Source organism: Glycine max, chromosome 4, assembly GCF_000004515.6.
Source record: "Glycine max cultivar Williams 82 chromosome 4, Glycine_max_v4.0, whole genome shotgun sequence".
Lineage (NCBI taxonomy): Eukaryota > Viridiplantae > Streptophyta > Magnoliopsida > Fabales > Fabaceae > Glycine > Glycine max.
In genome coordinates this window covers 49,627,039-49,643,480 of record NC_016091.4, presented here as the reverse complement: position 1 = coordinate 49,643,480, position 16,442 = coordinate 49,627,039, and the positions used below count along the sequence as shown (strand labels likewise).

General features: G+C 31.7%; 2 protein-coding genes and 1 long non-coding RNA gene across 3 annotated transcripts; 2 read left to right on the top strand and 1 right to left on the bottom strand.

Annotated features, from left to right (window-relative positions):
* Positions 1-528: 528 nt before the first annotated feature.
* On the bottom strand, positions 529-4,756 carry LOC100780101 (LRR receptor-like serine/threonine-protein kinase RGI1). The gene is made up of 2 exons (XM_003523345.5): positions 1,583-4,756; positions 529-1,195 (listed from the first exon to the last, which is right to left on the bottom strand). Exons 1-2 carry the CDS (start codon positions 4,386-4,388, stop codon positions 732-734), a joined length of 3,270 nt encoding a protein of 1,089 aa, XP_003523393.1. The 5' UTR covers positions 4,389-4,756; the 3' UTR covers positions 529-731.
* A 6,419-nt stretch (positions 4,757-11,175) lies between these two features.
* Positions 11,176-14,706, top strand: LOC102667509 (uncharacterized). The gene is made up of 6 exons (XM_006578875.4): positions 11,176-11,608; positions 12,148-12,301; positions 12,898-12,988; positions 13,131-13,182; positions 13,919-13,973; positions 14,497-14,706. The coding sequence occupies exons 1-6, from the start codon at positions 11,198-11,200 to the stop codon at positions 14,529-14,531; spliced, it is 798 nt and encodes a 265-aa protein (XP_006578938.1). The 5' UTR covers positions 11,176-11,197; the 3' UTR covers positions 14,532-14,706.
* Positions 14,707-16,190: 1,484 nt separating this feature from the next.
* LOC106798676 (uncharacterized) lies at positions 16,191-16,442 on the top strand. Its single transcript, XR_001388205.3, has 2 exons — positions 16,191-16,296; positions 16,370-16,442. It is a non-coding gene; the product is annotated as an uncharacterized lncRNA (long non-coding RNA).

Sequence of the window (16,442 nt, the reverse complement as noted above, 5' to 3'; positions counted from 1 at the left end):
CTTTTCAATGGCCCATCTCTCCAGTCCCTTGAAAACTATGTTCGTATACTCAGGTCCCTTCTCTATGAAGTCATTATTGCCAAGGTGAATTGAACCTAAGGTCTAAGGCAGGGCACCACTATTAATTTGTTTACTTCTGCCACAGTTGTCGGCAAAAGCAGGTTCTTAGATTGTGTGAGTGGGACTACGTCCTACATCTTTTTCTTCATGGATTTTAGTGCAATACAAGTAACAGTTTGATACCATATTGCAAGAACGTTGTTCTATTCTCATAGAAGGTGAAAGTTTCTGGCATTATCTGACTTGTTTGGAACTGAAGAGTTTATCTACAGAAAGAACATAATTGTAAAGTGTGAAATTTCCATAAGATATAAATAACATCATGTTCCTTGGTAACAGGATTTTTTGTTTTGTTTGATTATCATATTATAGGTGCGAAAACTCTTAATTGATTGTCTTTAGGGAGGTTTCTTCTCTCAATCACGTTTTTTACATCTACAACATTCCAAATAGTAGGATATGGACATATTGTCAATGCTAAAGAGAGAGAGGCATAATTTTACTAAACGTTAACCCACCATGATTAGTGTTTTACACTAATTATATTTGTGTCTTTCCCTCTCTAACAGGACCATATCTTGTACAGAAAATGATCCAAATCCATATATACTAATCTATACAAATAATTTGTCACTTGAAAAAAAAAACAAATCTAGCAATCAAATTGGTGGCTATACAGAAGAAGAAGATGTTGATTCTATTATTAAAGGTTCACATGATCTGGAGAAACTTGAACAGTGAACTGCTGCTTTTGGATTGGTGGTAACCATGCTTTTATGGAGAAAATTTGGTTTCTCGAAATCATCATTTTCATGCCTGATCTCCTTGAGCATTGCCGTTACATCTTTCATAGTAGGTCGTTCTTCTGGGGATGGATTCACACATAGGAGAGCCACTCCTAGAACCTGAAGCATCTCAGAGGTTTTTGTTCCATTCTGCAATACTAGTTGCTGGTCAAGGATAGATGTAAATTCTCTTCTCTTCTCTCGGATTTCGTTGCTAACCCATGCGACAATGTGGGCACCCTCTGGAATCCTATTTTCAGTTGGTTCCATCCCCGTTAAGACCTCAAGGAGAACAACACCATAGCTGTACACATCACTCTTTTCTGTGATCCTTAAACTGTATCCATATTCTGCAGTTTGACAGATAATGCAGTTGTGATTAGTTAGCAGTCACAATGAGTTTGGGAAAATGACCCAAATGGACATAAATACAAAACAAATGAAGAAAAAGGTCAAGTAGCATATAGCTCTTAATTCTAATTTGGTTTCAGGAAATTATTATAGAAAGAACAACCTGATTTTGAAATAATAATAAAAAAAGAATGTCTTAAAGACATACACAGAGTTTTTAATGTACCAAAAGAGAGAGAAAGAGAGAAAATGAATGTCTTAAAAGTATAAAGGCACTGAATTTTCAATGACTCTGACAAAACAATGATGTAAGGCTGAAAGTTTTCTTAAACGGACATTGCTAAAATGAATTGTTGTTTTAGAATGACAAAAGCTTTTATACTCACCAGGAGCTATGTATCCATAAGAACCTGCAACAGTATGAGAGGCTCCTGAGCACTCTGAGGAACTCACAAGTTTTGCAAGGCCAAAATCTGCGAGGAAAGCTTCAAATTGTGGACCTACCAAGATGTTGTTAGCCTTAATGTCCCTATGGACAATTGGAGGGATACAATCATGATGAAGATATTCTAGACCATGAGCTGCTCCCAGTATGATCTTATACCTTGCATCCCAATCCAAGAACAATCTATTTTCGTGGAGTAATCCGAACAAACTCCCGTTGCATATATAATCAAATAAGAGCAATCTAGTTCTTCCATTGTCACAGCATCCTAAAAGTCTCACTATATTCTTATGTCTTATTGATCCAAGGGTCTGAACTTCTGCAGTAAACAAGTCTCTCTCTGGTGGCTCTTCCTTCTTTATTGGCCATAGCTTCTTCACTGCAATCATCTGCTTCATTGGAGTCTCCACACGATAAACAATTCCTGAGCAACCCTTTCCCACAATGTTTGATTCTGACAACTTCGTCAAAATGTCATTGATGGAGAAGTTGAGTTTTTGGAATGGAGTGAAAGCCCATTCCATTTCACCACCTTCATCAAAATTCCTTCCAAAGTTTCCCCCTTGAATCCTGAGAGTTAAAATTACTCCAAAAGTGACAAAAATAGAGATTAAAACAACCCCAAGGAAAGTGTAGAGAATAACATTTCTTATTGACTTGAAGCCTTGGCCATCTTCACTTGCATGACACTTGCTAATGCAAAGGTCAGGGTTACCAGCAAACGCAGCAGTGGGTAGATCCCGGAAGAACTTTGTATCAGGAAGAGAACCAGAAAAGCTATTGTAGGAGACATTTAGAGACACTAGATTGTCAAGACTAACCAGAACTGTGAGTGTACCTGTGAGCTTGTTGTGAGAGAGATCCAAGATGGATAGTTTTGAGAGATTTGAGAAGGTCTCTGGAATGGGGCCAGTAAGAGAATTCCAACTCAAGTTCAAGAGGATATCTAATTCTTGCAAATAACCGATCTCATCAGGAATAGAACCAGTGATCCTATTGTTACTTATATCCAGCAACTGCAAAGCCTTACACAGCCCCAGCGTCCCCGGGATCACACCGGAGATAAGGTTTCCACTCAGAATCAACTTATTTAGAGACGTAAGCTTGCCCAAGTTCTCAGGAATGCTTCCAGTTATTCTGTTTAGAGAAAGATCTAAGACATTAAGACCAACTAGGAATTTTAATGAGGAAGGAATGGTTCCTTGCAGCACATTGCCGTGCAAGTCAAGCAACTCTAGATGAGCACAGTTACCTATCTCAAAGGGAATATCTCCACTGAGTAGATTATTTGACAACTCAATAAAGGTCAAACTGCTTAAAAGACCTATTTCTGATGGAATTTGACCGGTAAAGTTGTTTGATCCCAGCCGTAACCTGATCAAGCTGGTGCAACTGCCAATATCTGCTGGAATTTGACCTGAAAGTCTGTTTGATATCAGCAACAACTGAGTCAAATTCCCTAGGTGAAAGAGTGAACTTGGAATGGAACCGCTGAGGAAATTGTGTGAGAGATCAAGTGCTTCAAGTTTCTCACAGTTGGATAGTTCTGTTGGTATACTTCCATTCAGTTGATTCTGCCAGGCATAAAAGAGTGTGAGTTCCTTCAGTTGCCCCATGACAGGTGGAATCTCCCCAGAGAATTTGTTGTTATCCAATTCAATTTGCTTCAGCCTGGAAAAGTTGCCAATATAGGAAGGTATTTCTCCAAAAATATTATTATCAGACAAAAGAAACTCCTCCAACAGGAGTAGACTACTGAGACTCACAGGTATCTGACCCCCCAGAGAATTCAAAGAGAAATCTATAACCTTGAGATTTGTACAGTTCCCAAGACTTTCTGGAATGGTGCCAGTTAAATTGTTCTTCCACAGCAACACCCTCCTGAGGCTTTGCACGGAGCCCAATTCATAAGGAATACTTCCAGAAAGCTGATTTTCATACAGAAACAAATCCTCCAAGGCTGAGCAGTTCTGAATCTCTGCTGGGATATGACCTGTGAGTTGTGCTGTGTAGACTGAAAGTGTCTTGAGATTCTTAAGCTCTCCTATACTTGGTGGAATCTCCCCAGAAACCCCGGTAACCGCAAGTCCCAGAAAAACAAGGGCCTTGCAGTCTGATATCTGCATTGGAATTTCTCCATGAATACCTGGATTTCCTCCTGCTCTTAGTGTTTCAAGAGCCCTCAATTGGCCTATTTCTCCAGGTATCATTCCAGAGAGCTGGTTGTCGAAAATTTCCACATGCCGAAGCCTTGAACAGTTTCCAATTGTGGTTGGAATTCCACCCTGCAAGGAATTTGAATTCAGCAACAGCAACTGCAGCTTAGATAGCATTCCTATTTCTTCCGGAATGCTTCCTGATAAAGCATTGAAGCTAAGGTCCAAAGTGACCAAAGAGGACAAGTTTCCCACTGAACTTGGAATCTGACCAGTGAGATTTCCATTTGAGATGACAAGAGTGGTGAGGTGGCCAAAAGAATGGAGCTGTGAGGGGAAACCGCTACGTATATCAATGGATGTTATTATGATCTCTGACACAAAACCTTCTTCGGAACATGTTATGTAGTCCCATGTGCAAGGGTCTTTGTTTGTTGGATCCCATGAAGAGAAGGCGGTAGCAGAGTTGGAGGAGTTGAAGGTTGAAAGCCATGAAAGTAGAGAGAGGCCTTCGTGGTTCAGAGCTCCAGAGATGGATGGACACAAGATGTTAAGAAACAAGATAAAAAGAGTTAATGCATTGCTTGACATGATGAGGTGGTGTTTCTGCTACTGTTCTATCTCATCCAAACATAGCAGCACTAGACTCTGTAAGTTACTATGGCCTCTTTAGCATCATGGTTGGATATTGAAAGTCTCTTATCTCCCATTTAAGGTTACTGATGAAGATGTAGACCGTTCCTTAATCTTCAAACACTGTTTCACTTTTATGTTTTGAGGTGAATTTACAACAACGACTGAAGAAAGAAACAGACAAATTAGAAGCATTAAGCAGACAGATGGGTAAACAGGATGTGGTAGTACAATATTTTCTACTTCACTTGGCGATACTATTAACCCTTCCTTGAAGCAATCCTTATTACTAGAAATGATCTAAGAGCATCTTCAACAGGAATTGTTTATGAGATTTTTTGACTTAAAAATTAGTTTTGATGTTGTTTTATCATTGGAGTAGTTGTGTGGTAGTTCTTATATAAGAATAATTGTTTGTACAAGAAACATTTTTTTGTCAATTCTTAAGAATTGTAAGACAATTGTAAGATATATTTATTTTTATATAAAAATTTATGTGAGTTGAATGTTGGGGGCTCCTTAAGGTCAAGATAGACTTTAAGACTCAATGAACACTTACAAACATACTTATATATTATCCACGACAAGATCTTCATATTGGCAAGAGAAATGAAATTCACATCCTTCTTAAATATAAGTTTGTTTCTTAACAATTGGACTAATCTTTCTTAGTTTTTAAGATACATGTTTAGTTCTTACTAATTGCATAATTTCTTAAATTTGATGTGACATTATAAGGCTCACATACACAAAAAGTGAGTTAAGCAACTCTACTATGGTTGCACCATTGAATATGCTCACAGAAGTGTTAAAAAATGATTTTTTTTTAAATATTTTTCTTAGAGTTTTTAGAAAGTAAACAATTATTTATCTAAATTAAACGATTCAAGCATTTACTACAAAGCCTAAAACTAAATTGATTCACCAGATTTCTATGAGATCTAACATTTCTCATAGTGGAGCAACATACAAGATCTAATGCAAGAGAATATCTGTGGGAGAAATTATTCGATTGGATTTTTTAGAGGTATATTGGATTAGGATTTTAAAAGATTATTTTAGCATACTTTTTTATTTTAAAGATTATATAAGAATATTATGACTTATTAAATTTTTTACAAGACTTTTATAATAGTTTGGATTTTAATGAATTTATATCATAAGAATTTAAAGGATTTGAAAGGACTTTACATATTTATAAGATTTGAAATAATTTTTTGAATTTTTAAAAATATATTCAAAATTACAAGAGTTAGTGTAAAAAATAATAAGAAATAATGAGGTTGGGATAAAAAAAAGTAAAACCAAAATAATTTTTTTAATCTTTTAATAGCTACATTGATTATATTTTTATATTCTCCTATACTAATCTTTCTTGCAATAACATTTTCTCATTATTCTCACTTTGGACTTGAACGATATATTTAAAATTATGTTATTTTTTTTAATTACTACAATTATTTCATGATAAATCTAATGACATGTTTAAATGTGATGCAATAATAAAAATATACTATAAGAGAATGTGGATTAGGAAATTAAGAGTGACAATCATGAAAACATTAAGTTGAACAAGTTATGAACATAATCAGTATAAAAAAAACTTGATTAGTCTTAACACATAGGAAAAATATTAAATTAATTAAAAAAAATAAAATGAAAAGTGCAGAGTGGAGGAATATATTTGACATTTTTTTATTCCAAAAGAATATAATAAATATATGTGGCACATGTTGAAGACTATTAAAGAGAGAAAAAGAGAAAAGGGTATATATGATGAGAGAAAATAAAGTCTTATAACAAATAGAAAAAGAAAGAAAAAAATCTAGTAATATATAAAGGGTTTGAATGAGATTATTTGATAAATATTTTATACTAAAAAGTACGATGAAATCTATCGAAATCCTTGTTAGAAAGTAATCTATTAAAATTTCTATATTTTTTAATACCAAAATATATTTTTTATAAGTTATAAAACATCATAATTAAATATCATTAAATTTTATTTTCTTCTTTAAAAAATCTTAAAAGTCTTAATTAAATAACATCAATAAAAAAAAAATTAAAATCCCAATCCAATACGGCCATTAATGTTTACCGGGTCCTGTGCATGTGCTGTTATTGGTAGCATGATACCAACTTAGGACTATAGAAAAGGTTAAAAAATACTATAATTTGATAGAACATTCTTATGGTGGATAAATTCTGAGAATCTAACTAGCAATCCTGCAAGGTGGTGGTATGAAGTCTAATATGATTTACCTCTATGTAATCAACATAAACAGAAGAAAATGAAATCCATAAACCTGTATTTCAAACTTGTATGAAAATATAAGGAAACATAATTATTTATTATTGATTTATTCTGATTGTATCATATAATTTTATTGACACAACTTATATACAATTTTTCTTTGGATAGGCTCCCCCTCTAGATTATTTGTTTCATATTTAACTTAGTTTACTTAATAAAAAAAATTATATACATTAAATTTTTGTTTAAATACAATTTTGGTCTCTAGTTTTGCTCAATTTACAATTTTGGTTCATTAATTTTGAAATAGAGACATTTGATCTCTCTGTTCAATATTTCAAAATAAAAATATTTAGTTTTTTTATTTTAAAAAATTCATAATTTTGATCCTCATTTATTTAAAAAATAACAATTTTGGTACAATTTTCAATTTTATTTATGTTTTATTTTATTTATTTCTTACATTTTAATTAATAAATATTTTTTTATAATACCTTAAATGAATGTGTTAGATTTAAGATTTAATTGTATCAAAATAAAAAAATACATCTAGATAAAATTGAAATTTTGAAAAATTAAAAATTTTACAAAATAAGATGATCAAATGTCTCTATTTTAAAATAGAAAACTAAAATTATAATTTTTTTTTAAAACTATTTTAAAATAAAAGGACCAACATTGAGGATTGACCAAAATAGGAGACCAAATTTGCATTTAAACCTTAAATTTTATTATCTACTGAATTAAGAAATATGATTAGGTATAAAGTCTATAAATTTCATATAATTTAAAAAATCATTTAATATGTTCAACTTATTTTATTTTAGCTTGTCGTATCCTTTTTAGAATATAAATAAATTTCAGCTATAATGTTACATATCCGTAAATATTTATTTGTATAAACTTTAACACATATAATTATCAAAATAATATCAGTTCAAAATTAAGTTAAATAAGTGTAAGTGTTACTCTTCCAATGAGTATATCCCTTTCCTATATATATACTACTATAGAAGGGTACTAGCAAACAAAGTCAGAAACTGCTTATACACATGTGAATGACATGACAGCAGTTCTATTTTCGATTCTTCTCCTATCCTTTTAGGTGCAAATTACAGGAGTTGCTGCGAATTTCCCAAGTCATCATAATGATGGTGCATCTAATTTGGCATAAGAATCCAAGCATTGAGATGGACTAAGCAGCACCTAATAAAAAAATGATGAACACGTAAGTAAAAAGTGGTAGAAGCCACATAGCTACAACCTTTTCTGTTATATATGCATGGTGAGGTCTCAAAATCATCTTGTATTTGATAAAGTTGTTCCTTATCATGAAAGTCAGCCGACGACCTTTCTAAGGGAAAAAAAAAAAGGTGCATTGTATGTATGTATGCCTTTCTTCTAACACAAACATTTTTCTCATTCCCACTAATAGTGATGTAAAGACAATTATTCCTTAAATAATAGCCTATGCTGGTAATCAGATCAATTTTTCATGAAAATGAAAATTTTACAACTCATTTAATTAATTGTATTATTTTGGATTTTTGGTCCATACAAATCCCATGGTGGGGTGTAGCTAGACTCTAGAGGTATGTGGTGTGGGTCAGCGATTGTGATTGGCTATGAGAAGGGTTGAGATAATCAGTATCAATACTAAATTATTATAGGTGACCTTGATTTTAGTGTGTCTGACATATATATTGGGAAATAATTGTGGGAAAACTGCAAAGGGAACTTTAATGTGAAGAAAGCAGACATAGAGAAAAAATTGAGACAGAAAATGATATTTGAGTAGCACAGGACTTAAGGAGATGTTGAGTGATTTGGGGATGAAAACAAGTTGGGTATCTGTTTAGGGATCGTGTGGACCATAGGGTTAGGATAAGTTGGGGATTTGGAAGGTGGGGACAACTGATTCCCTAACCACAACTAGATATTGGTGACTAATTTTTATAATCATTATTTCTGTTTTGCAATTAATAATCCTTCTACAGTTCTACCCCTTCGTTTTTTTTTCCTACCTCTGTCAGAAAAAACTATTGTTTTTTCTTTTATATTATAAACTACTCCAATGTTCCCCCTTCATTTTTACCTTCTTTTATACAAGATACTTTACAGACTAATTTAATATATCTTTTTTTTTATTTTTGATTAATTTTTTGAATTAAATATTTATTTTCCATTTTTTAAAAAAAATTATTGTACTTTGACTGTTATATTTAAAAAAAATAGAAAATTAATTGTAAAAATTTGAAAATTTTAAAGAATATGAAATATCAAGAAAAACATGAAATTGTAAAATGAAAGTTAAATAAATACATGATTAACGTACGTATAATTTAAATGTTTTTTTAAATAAAATATAAAAAATGACATGTGACAATGTCAATAAAAGAAATATATGATAAGACACATTTAAGGAAGATATGATCCTTAAGAAAAAGTTAAATTTTTATTTTGTTTTATTAATTATATAGATATAGAACTCTACAGATATATAATAATTAATGTGTGTGTGGATGGGGCAAATTTTTTAAATGAGCAACAAACGAATAATACAATAATATCTATTATCCCACCATGCATGTGTGTGTACTGCTCTGCGCATATGGGTCATACGTACAGAAACATTTTGTCTGTAGCATTTGAACTAATTAAGTTTTAATTCCCCAGAAATCAATCAATAGAAGAAGCAAGCGAGCGAGAATACCTTCATTAAATCGAGGATGGAAAATAGGAAAGCAAACATTCTTGTGACATGATAATCTATGATTGAGGGTCCCTTGCATGTTTGTCGTTGCTTTATCTGGGACACCAATAATAGTGTGCCCTTTGATTTAGCTCTAGCAAGTTGTTTGACGTATATAATCTTCCAATCACAAATGTTAAGATTACATCCATTTTATTCGTTTATGTATATCGGAACATCCATTTACTAGTATGCCTCTAAAGTTGTCAAAATCACTAGGTAAATCATGTCAATCTACTCAAATGGTAGGTTGTTTTACAATACTAGCATCGGTTCCCGTGTAATGCTCGATTTTTGAAGAAGAAAAAAACAAACAAAAAAAAAAACAATTGAGTAAATAAAAAAAAATTGAAAAGTGTCTAACCGATTCATGACAATGGCCGGATAGTTTTTATATAACAACTATTGATGACATGGTAAAGTAACTTATGTGATTAAGGTACCATTTGATTTAGTGGTTTCCCCGTTAGCCGTGTCGTTATTTTCTTTTGTTGAATGAATTAACTAGTTTGATAGTAAAAAAAAAAAGTTACAATTTAATTTAAAGGATGAAAGAAATGTGAAAATGAAAAAGATGAAAATAAACTAAATTAAAGTATAAATGTATGAAACTTATATCAATTTTTAAAATTTTTATCTCAAATTTATTCAAGAGAAATTAAACTAAACATTAAGCTATTTTTGAAAGGCATTACCTAAACTACTTAACTTGAGTTGACCTATAAGTTAAGTGGAATCTCTGAATTAAAATTTTGATTTTGACCTATAAGTTAAGGGGAATCTCTGAATTAAAATTCTGATTTTTTTAATTGTGTTAATTTTTAAATTATATATGGATTTTTCTTGTATGTTGTAACTTAAGTTCTAATTTTAAGAATGAGATTTTTTAGGTATCACAATAGTATAATTTAATATTAGTTTTTTAATTAGATGATAACAGACTAATTATGTGTTTGTTATTGTGTCATGTTTGACACACAAATGATATATGACTAGATTATATTTTTGTTTTCTTGATGTCGTACCATGAAGATTCAATTTACACAATGAAAATCTGACAAATCAAAATCACATAATTTCAATATTAAAAACACTAAAAGTGCAACCAAGTAATATATATATATATATATATATATATATATATATATATATATATATATATATATATATATATATATTGAGTATGCATGAAAAATAATTAGTAGAAAATTAATACCACCAATTCATAAATATTCTTTAAACAGAATCTTCTGTGTGAAAGATATTTATGACTTAGATAAAGTAAAATATAGACATTTTATAACTTACATGGTTTGATTGTTTTGTTTTTTTCAGTTTATTTTATTCTTTTTAGGTCAACAATTTAATCTACCAACATTAATCCGTTAGTAGGGTGGGTCGGGTCATATAAATTTCTTGAAATTAATTTATAATTTTTGTATATATTTTTGTAAAAGTTTATTTCAAAAAAATTTAGGAGTATTTTTTTTTCTTTAACTTAGTTGGCCCCCTAATGTACACAAAGAATATATATATATATATATATATATATATATATATATATATAACTTGTAAAGATGTGAAACTTAATTAAATTACTTGGAACAAACAAAAAGCATGCCTCGAATCGCATCCATTCCTTTCTTGAATGGAAAACTATGTATATACCCTAGTTAGATGCAAAGACGCACTTGACAAGTAACTAGAATAATAAAATAACCATTAGCTTCTTTCAATAAACCAAATTCTCTTTGCTAGGCTATGGCATCACTACCCCAAATGTCTACCACATTAGGAGCTTGCATGAGCTCAAACAAGACTATCAACCCACGACCATGCATTGCCCAATTAAACAACAACAACAACAACAAGAGGAGTACTCCTTTCAGCAATTTAATTGCCAATCACCAAATTGTCAATGGTACGTTGTTTCCATTTGCATTAGTAGGGCAAAAGAAGCCCATAATAGAGTTATGGAAACAGTGCCAAAATGAAAAATGGAAAGCACGTGCCGGGAAAAATCCTGAGTTCCTGCCACATTCAGATGTAGAGAGTGTTGTCAAAGAGTTTTACGATGCTTTCAATAAAAAAGACATTGAAAAATTGAAGCAATTAGTTTCAGATGATTGTGAGTACCAGGACTACCTCTTCTACAATCCCTACAAAGGCAAGGTAATTAATTAGTTTCAACATTTTCTCTTTCTCTTTCTTTCCGTCAAATTGTGTTTAATAAATGCCGGTATGCTTGCTGATTTGTTTAAGAAAATTAAATTATAAGTTACTAAACATAAATATTTAACAGAGTATGTTATATATACTTCACCAAAAAAAAAGGAGTATGTTATACAACTACCCTAATAAGTGGTATTGGGGTTTTTGACGTGGTATTCGTTAATAACACCCTAATAAGTGAATGAATAATACAATGAATTAATGATATCAAGATGAAGCAAATTCACGAATTCAACCTAATTAATGAAGCAACAATTCTAGATTAGCTGGTGGCTCTTTAAGAAATGCAAACCAGGCTAATTTTGTAAGATCCTAATTGAATTTTTCTATGTTTAGCACTAATCAATACAATTGTGTGTAGATTCGAGCCTATACTTTATAGAATGCTTAGATTTTGATGGTGCCAATATTGTCAATATATTGGAAATGTTTCCGTCAATAAACATGGTGAATTCCTCCCTCCCTTCCTTTTCATTCAGGAGCAAATCATAGAATTTTGGCAGGAGGTGATGGATGCGTTGGGTCCAAATATTAAAATTGCTGTGGGAAAGGGAGATATCAGAGTGGAAGAAGATGTGAGAGTGGAAGATGTCAAAGAGAGCAAACCTATGGCTACTGTGTTTTGGCACTTGGGTACGTGACTTTCACAAACTCAATTTTTGTTTTTGGGTCAACTTCACTTCGGCGTTCAGGGTTGTTTCAAATTATCAAGGGCCATTACTTAATGCACTTCATTTTTGCTTAGTGCAACACAAAAATTCTTAGTAGCCCCAAAATACATACAAATGTATTACGAATTACTCAATCCAAAATTATATGAGGGTGATGAATGCGATTGTGGGTTTGGTGCAACGTGAAGGTTCGTGTGTCACAACGATGCATGTGGCAGTGGTGGGTGGTTGGGTAGCAAAATAGTGGTGGGTTTGAGGCGATGTAGAGGCGGTGTTAGGTGGAGGTGGGGTGCGGTAGTCATGAAGGTTTGGGGGAGAGGTGGCTAGGGTTTGTTAGAGAGAGGAATGGTAAGAACGGGTAGGAATTTTCAGGGTGCACCGAGAAAAAAATTGAGTGCATTAAGCAATTGTCATTATCAAGATCTTGGATTCAATCAAGATCTCTAACAACAGCCCAATACTTTGCGTTTAGCTTTGATTAATTGTTCAATGAATTAAAATAAATATATATAATTTGATTGGCTGTGTGATCAAAGAATATCCTCACATTCTTTACAGAGTGGGGGGACGACAAAAATAAACTACCCTTCACAAAAGGATGCAGATTCTTTTGGTTTACAGAAGATAAAGAAGGAAGATTGATTATTAGGTATATAACACCTTATTATTTCTCTCTGTACTTAACAAAAGCTTGATCATTAAAATCCTGAATTTCTAAACATGTTAACATTATAAAGTAATTATTAACTTTTTATTAAACGGCAAATATGATTGTGTGTGGCTATGTGCAGCAAGGTAACCGGCTTGGAGGAACTTCCACTAAAACCAGGTGAAATAGTACTGGTATGTTTGTTCCTCATTCAATATTTTGTCCTTTTATTTATTGTTACAACAGAAGTAATTGAAGTTCTGTTAAATTCGAATATAAATCAAATGGTATTAGGAAAAAGGAAAGAAAACTTAAAGCCATTTGAACCCAGGCAAAAATTTTGCTTTTCTTCCTATAAATAGCCCTGCTTTTACTTTTGTATAAGCAAATGAAATTTATCATAGCAGAGTAACAGAAGTACTCAAACATATACCAAGTTTATTGAATGAAGTATTTAATGGTCGTAATACACTGTTAATATAAAAAGTCTTATGTCATTAACTAATTAAAAATCATGATAGTATGATTTTTATGATAATTACTGCAAAAGTTAAGATACTTATTCATATCAATACCATCTTACTGATAATTAACCTGCTTCTGTTTCCACCATCTACCAAAAACCAAAACAATCACGAGGATTCATAAGCCAGCACGAAAAAGAGTAATGAAAATCTGATACCTAAGCTTTAAGCCAGCACGCTTTCTTTTTAATTAGTATCTAGTGATATTCATGTAAAATTCACACAATAATTCGTAATGTTCTAAAAATTCTATGACAAAGAATACATCACTAACATTTTTCTTTATTAAAATCCTGCATTTCAATGCATTCATCCAACTCTGGTGATTAACTAATTAGGGGCTCATGGCTATATATATATATATATATATAAAAACTAATTGGGGGCTCAAATCTCTGTACTGTAGAACATGTTAAAAGCGATTCGTACGTTTTTGGACAGCTATCCACCAATGGCTAAAGGTACATATGTCTTATCCCTTTCTTAATTATTTCTTCTAGTTTTTTGTCTATAATTTAATTTTATAATACACTATTTAAGAAAAATAATTAACCTCTTTATTATTATTATTATTATTATTATTATTATTATTATTATTATTATTATTATCAACTTTTAGTATGTATTCATATCTTTCATTTATTATTTTGATATTTTATGTGATTTTTTCTTCTCCTTTATGAGAGTATAAGTAAAAATTATAATAAATTCTTAGAATTTTAAAACATAGAAATAGTAATATTTAGACATCATCCTTTATTTTCAGTTAAATGTTCACACAAAATATATGATATGAATTTGAAACTTTTAATACCGTAACAAGTTGGTATAGTATGATATAATTATTTTCTTTTTTATTGCTAACAAGTTGGTATAGTATATTTTTTATGGGAAAATATTAGTTTGTAAATTTTGTTAGAAATATTAATTGGCATAGTATGATATAATTCTAACAAAATAAATTTTGAATTTGGTGCTTGGCAGCGTTGCTTAACTCTCCTGCCTTTCGAGACGATTGATAGCACACATGGAACGGGGAAGTCCATGACATGCTTCAAACGAGTTAAAATCTGCTGTTACAAAGTGAAGAATATGTTTTAGAGGATAAAGTACAATTATAGTTATAGATTAGAAAAACAAATGTTAAAATTGTATGAAATTTATAATTTATTATATATGTGAGTGTTTTCATAATCAGTTGATTTCCTAATCAACAATTATAAGTATACATTTCCCTTTCAAGGAATCTCTCTCATTTGAACAATAGAATTCAAAGATTTGTTGTTGATGTTGAAAATTCCCGATGGTTTTCAGAATGCTCTCCGTATAAAATGAAACGTATCATTTGCTTACAAAAATTTAAAAATAAAAGTGAATTACATTTTGATGACTCGAGTTTAACATCTCATTGAATCCATTTTCTTTCCACCGTGTTGTAATGAAACTAATAAAATTGCTAATACTAATGGTGATGGTAACTTTGGACTCATATTCAATTGATATGCTTACAAAAAATACTTACAAGTGACAGAAAAATTATCTAATAAATGAGTTTAAATTTAAGTATTATTGAAAAAAAAACTTAAGTCTCATATTAGTCAAAGATAAAGATCAATAAATAATATATAAGTGGAAGACAATTTTTATTTTATGAGTTAATTTTTAGAGTTGAATTAAATTTAGATCTACGTTGTAAAATGATACAAAAATCTATCATATATTCATTTAAAGAGTTAGGGGCTAAGTTCTGGTACTCAGGTACCAGGGCCCCAGCACAAGAGAAAAAAGGGAATAAGAAGCAAATAAGAGAAATAATTTCAATTCATTGCATAACTGCTTGTTATTTACATTGATACTTATAATCTCCTTCGTAACAGAAAAGGTTCTAGAAGATTAAGCCTAACGAATTTTATTCTTCTTGTCTCCTAGGATCAGACAAGTTCAAGCAAGGAATTTCCTAAAGGATTTCTAGAAGCTGAATTCACACACTCTGCCTCAAACATAGTCATTGAGCTACGTGGGCTTTTCAATTTGTCTCTTGGTCTTGGTTGCTGCTATTCACACCTCTTTTACATCTTTTTTCACCTCCTGCATGTGTTTCTGTTTGAGCATTCGTATCAACCAAGGATTGTCCCTCCGATGGACTTCCTGAGTTCGCTCTGTTGGCCGCTCCAACGTCGGAAAATCCTCGCTCCTCAACTCCCTCGTGTGCCAAAAGAAGCTCGCCTTAACTTTGAAGAAACCTGGTTAGCCATTATTACAACGATTCCTTTTTAAATAGTCGTTTTCTGTGCAGTGCAAAGAAAAATTGTGTTCTCAATGTCAGGCATGTGGTGATTTCTTCTGTGTTGAAGCTTGAAAGGTTCAACTTAGAATGCGACTTATTTGAAAATAACGTATTAGATTTAAGATTTACGTGTGTATTTAGGCATTTGAACAGTCTCCATGAGGAGGTAGGACTTAGGAGAGAGGATTTGTGACTCTAGATTAGGGTTAGGGTATTTTTGGAGGGATAGAGTTTTAGGAATTGGTGGATTGAAATTGAATTTAGACAAATGTAAGGAAGTTTTGTAGGGTTTAGGTGATGTTGTATAAAGAATCAAGTAATGGCTAATATTGGTTATTAAGGTGCTGGACATAGTATATAGCATTAGTGCATTCAGTGTTAAGACATAATAAAGGGATTTTTAATTTAGGGTTCTGCTCTGCTTTAATGATCAGCACAGGGTACGTGATGCTACATTCTTTTGATACAGGTGCTGCATCTTAAGTGCACTTGTACAAGTAAGCGCTTATTCTTATTCTTTGCAAAACTCTGATCCAAAAAGAAGTTTCTTGATAAGTGTTCCTTTGGCAGTGCATTGCTGACCCAACATTCAGTTAAAACTTTTGGTAAATCTTCTTCTTGGGTAAGATTTCTATCGTGTAGA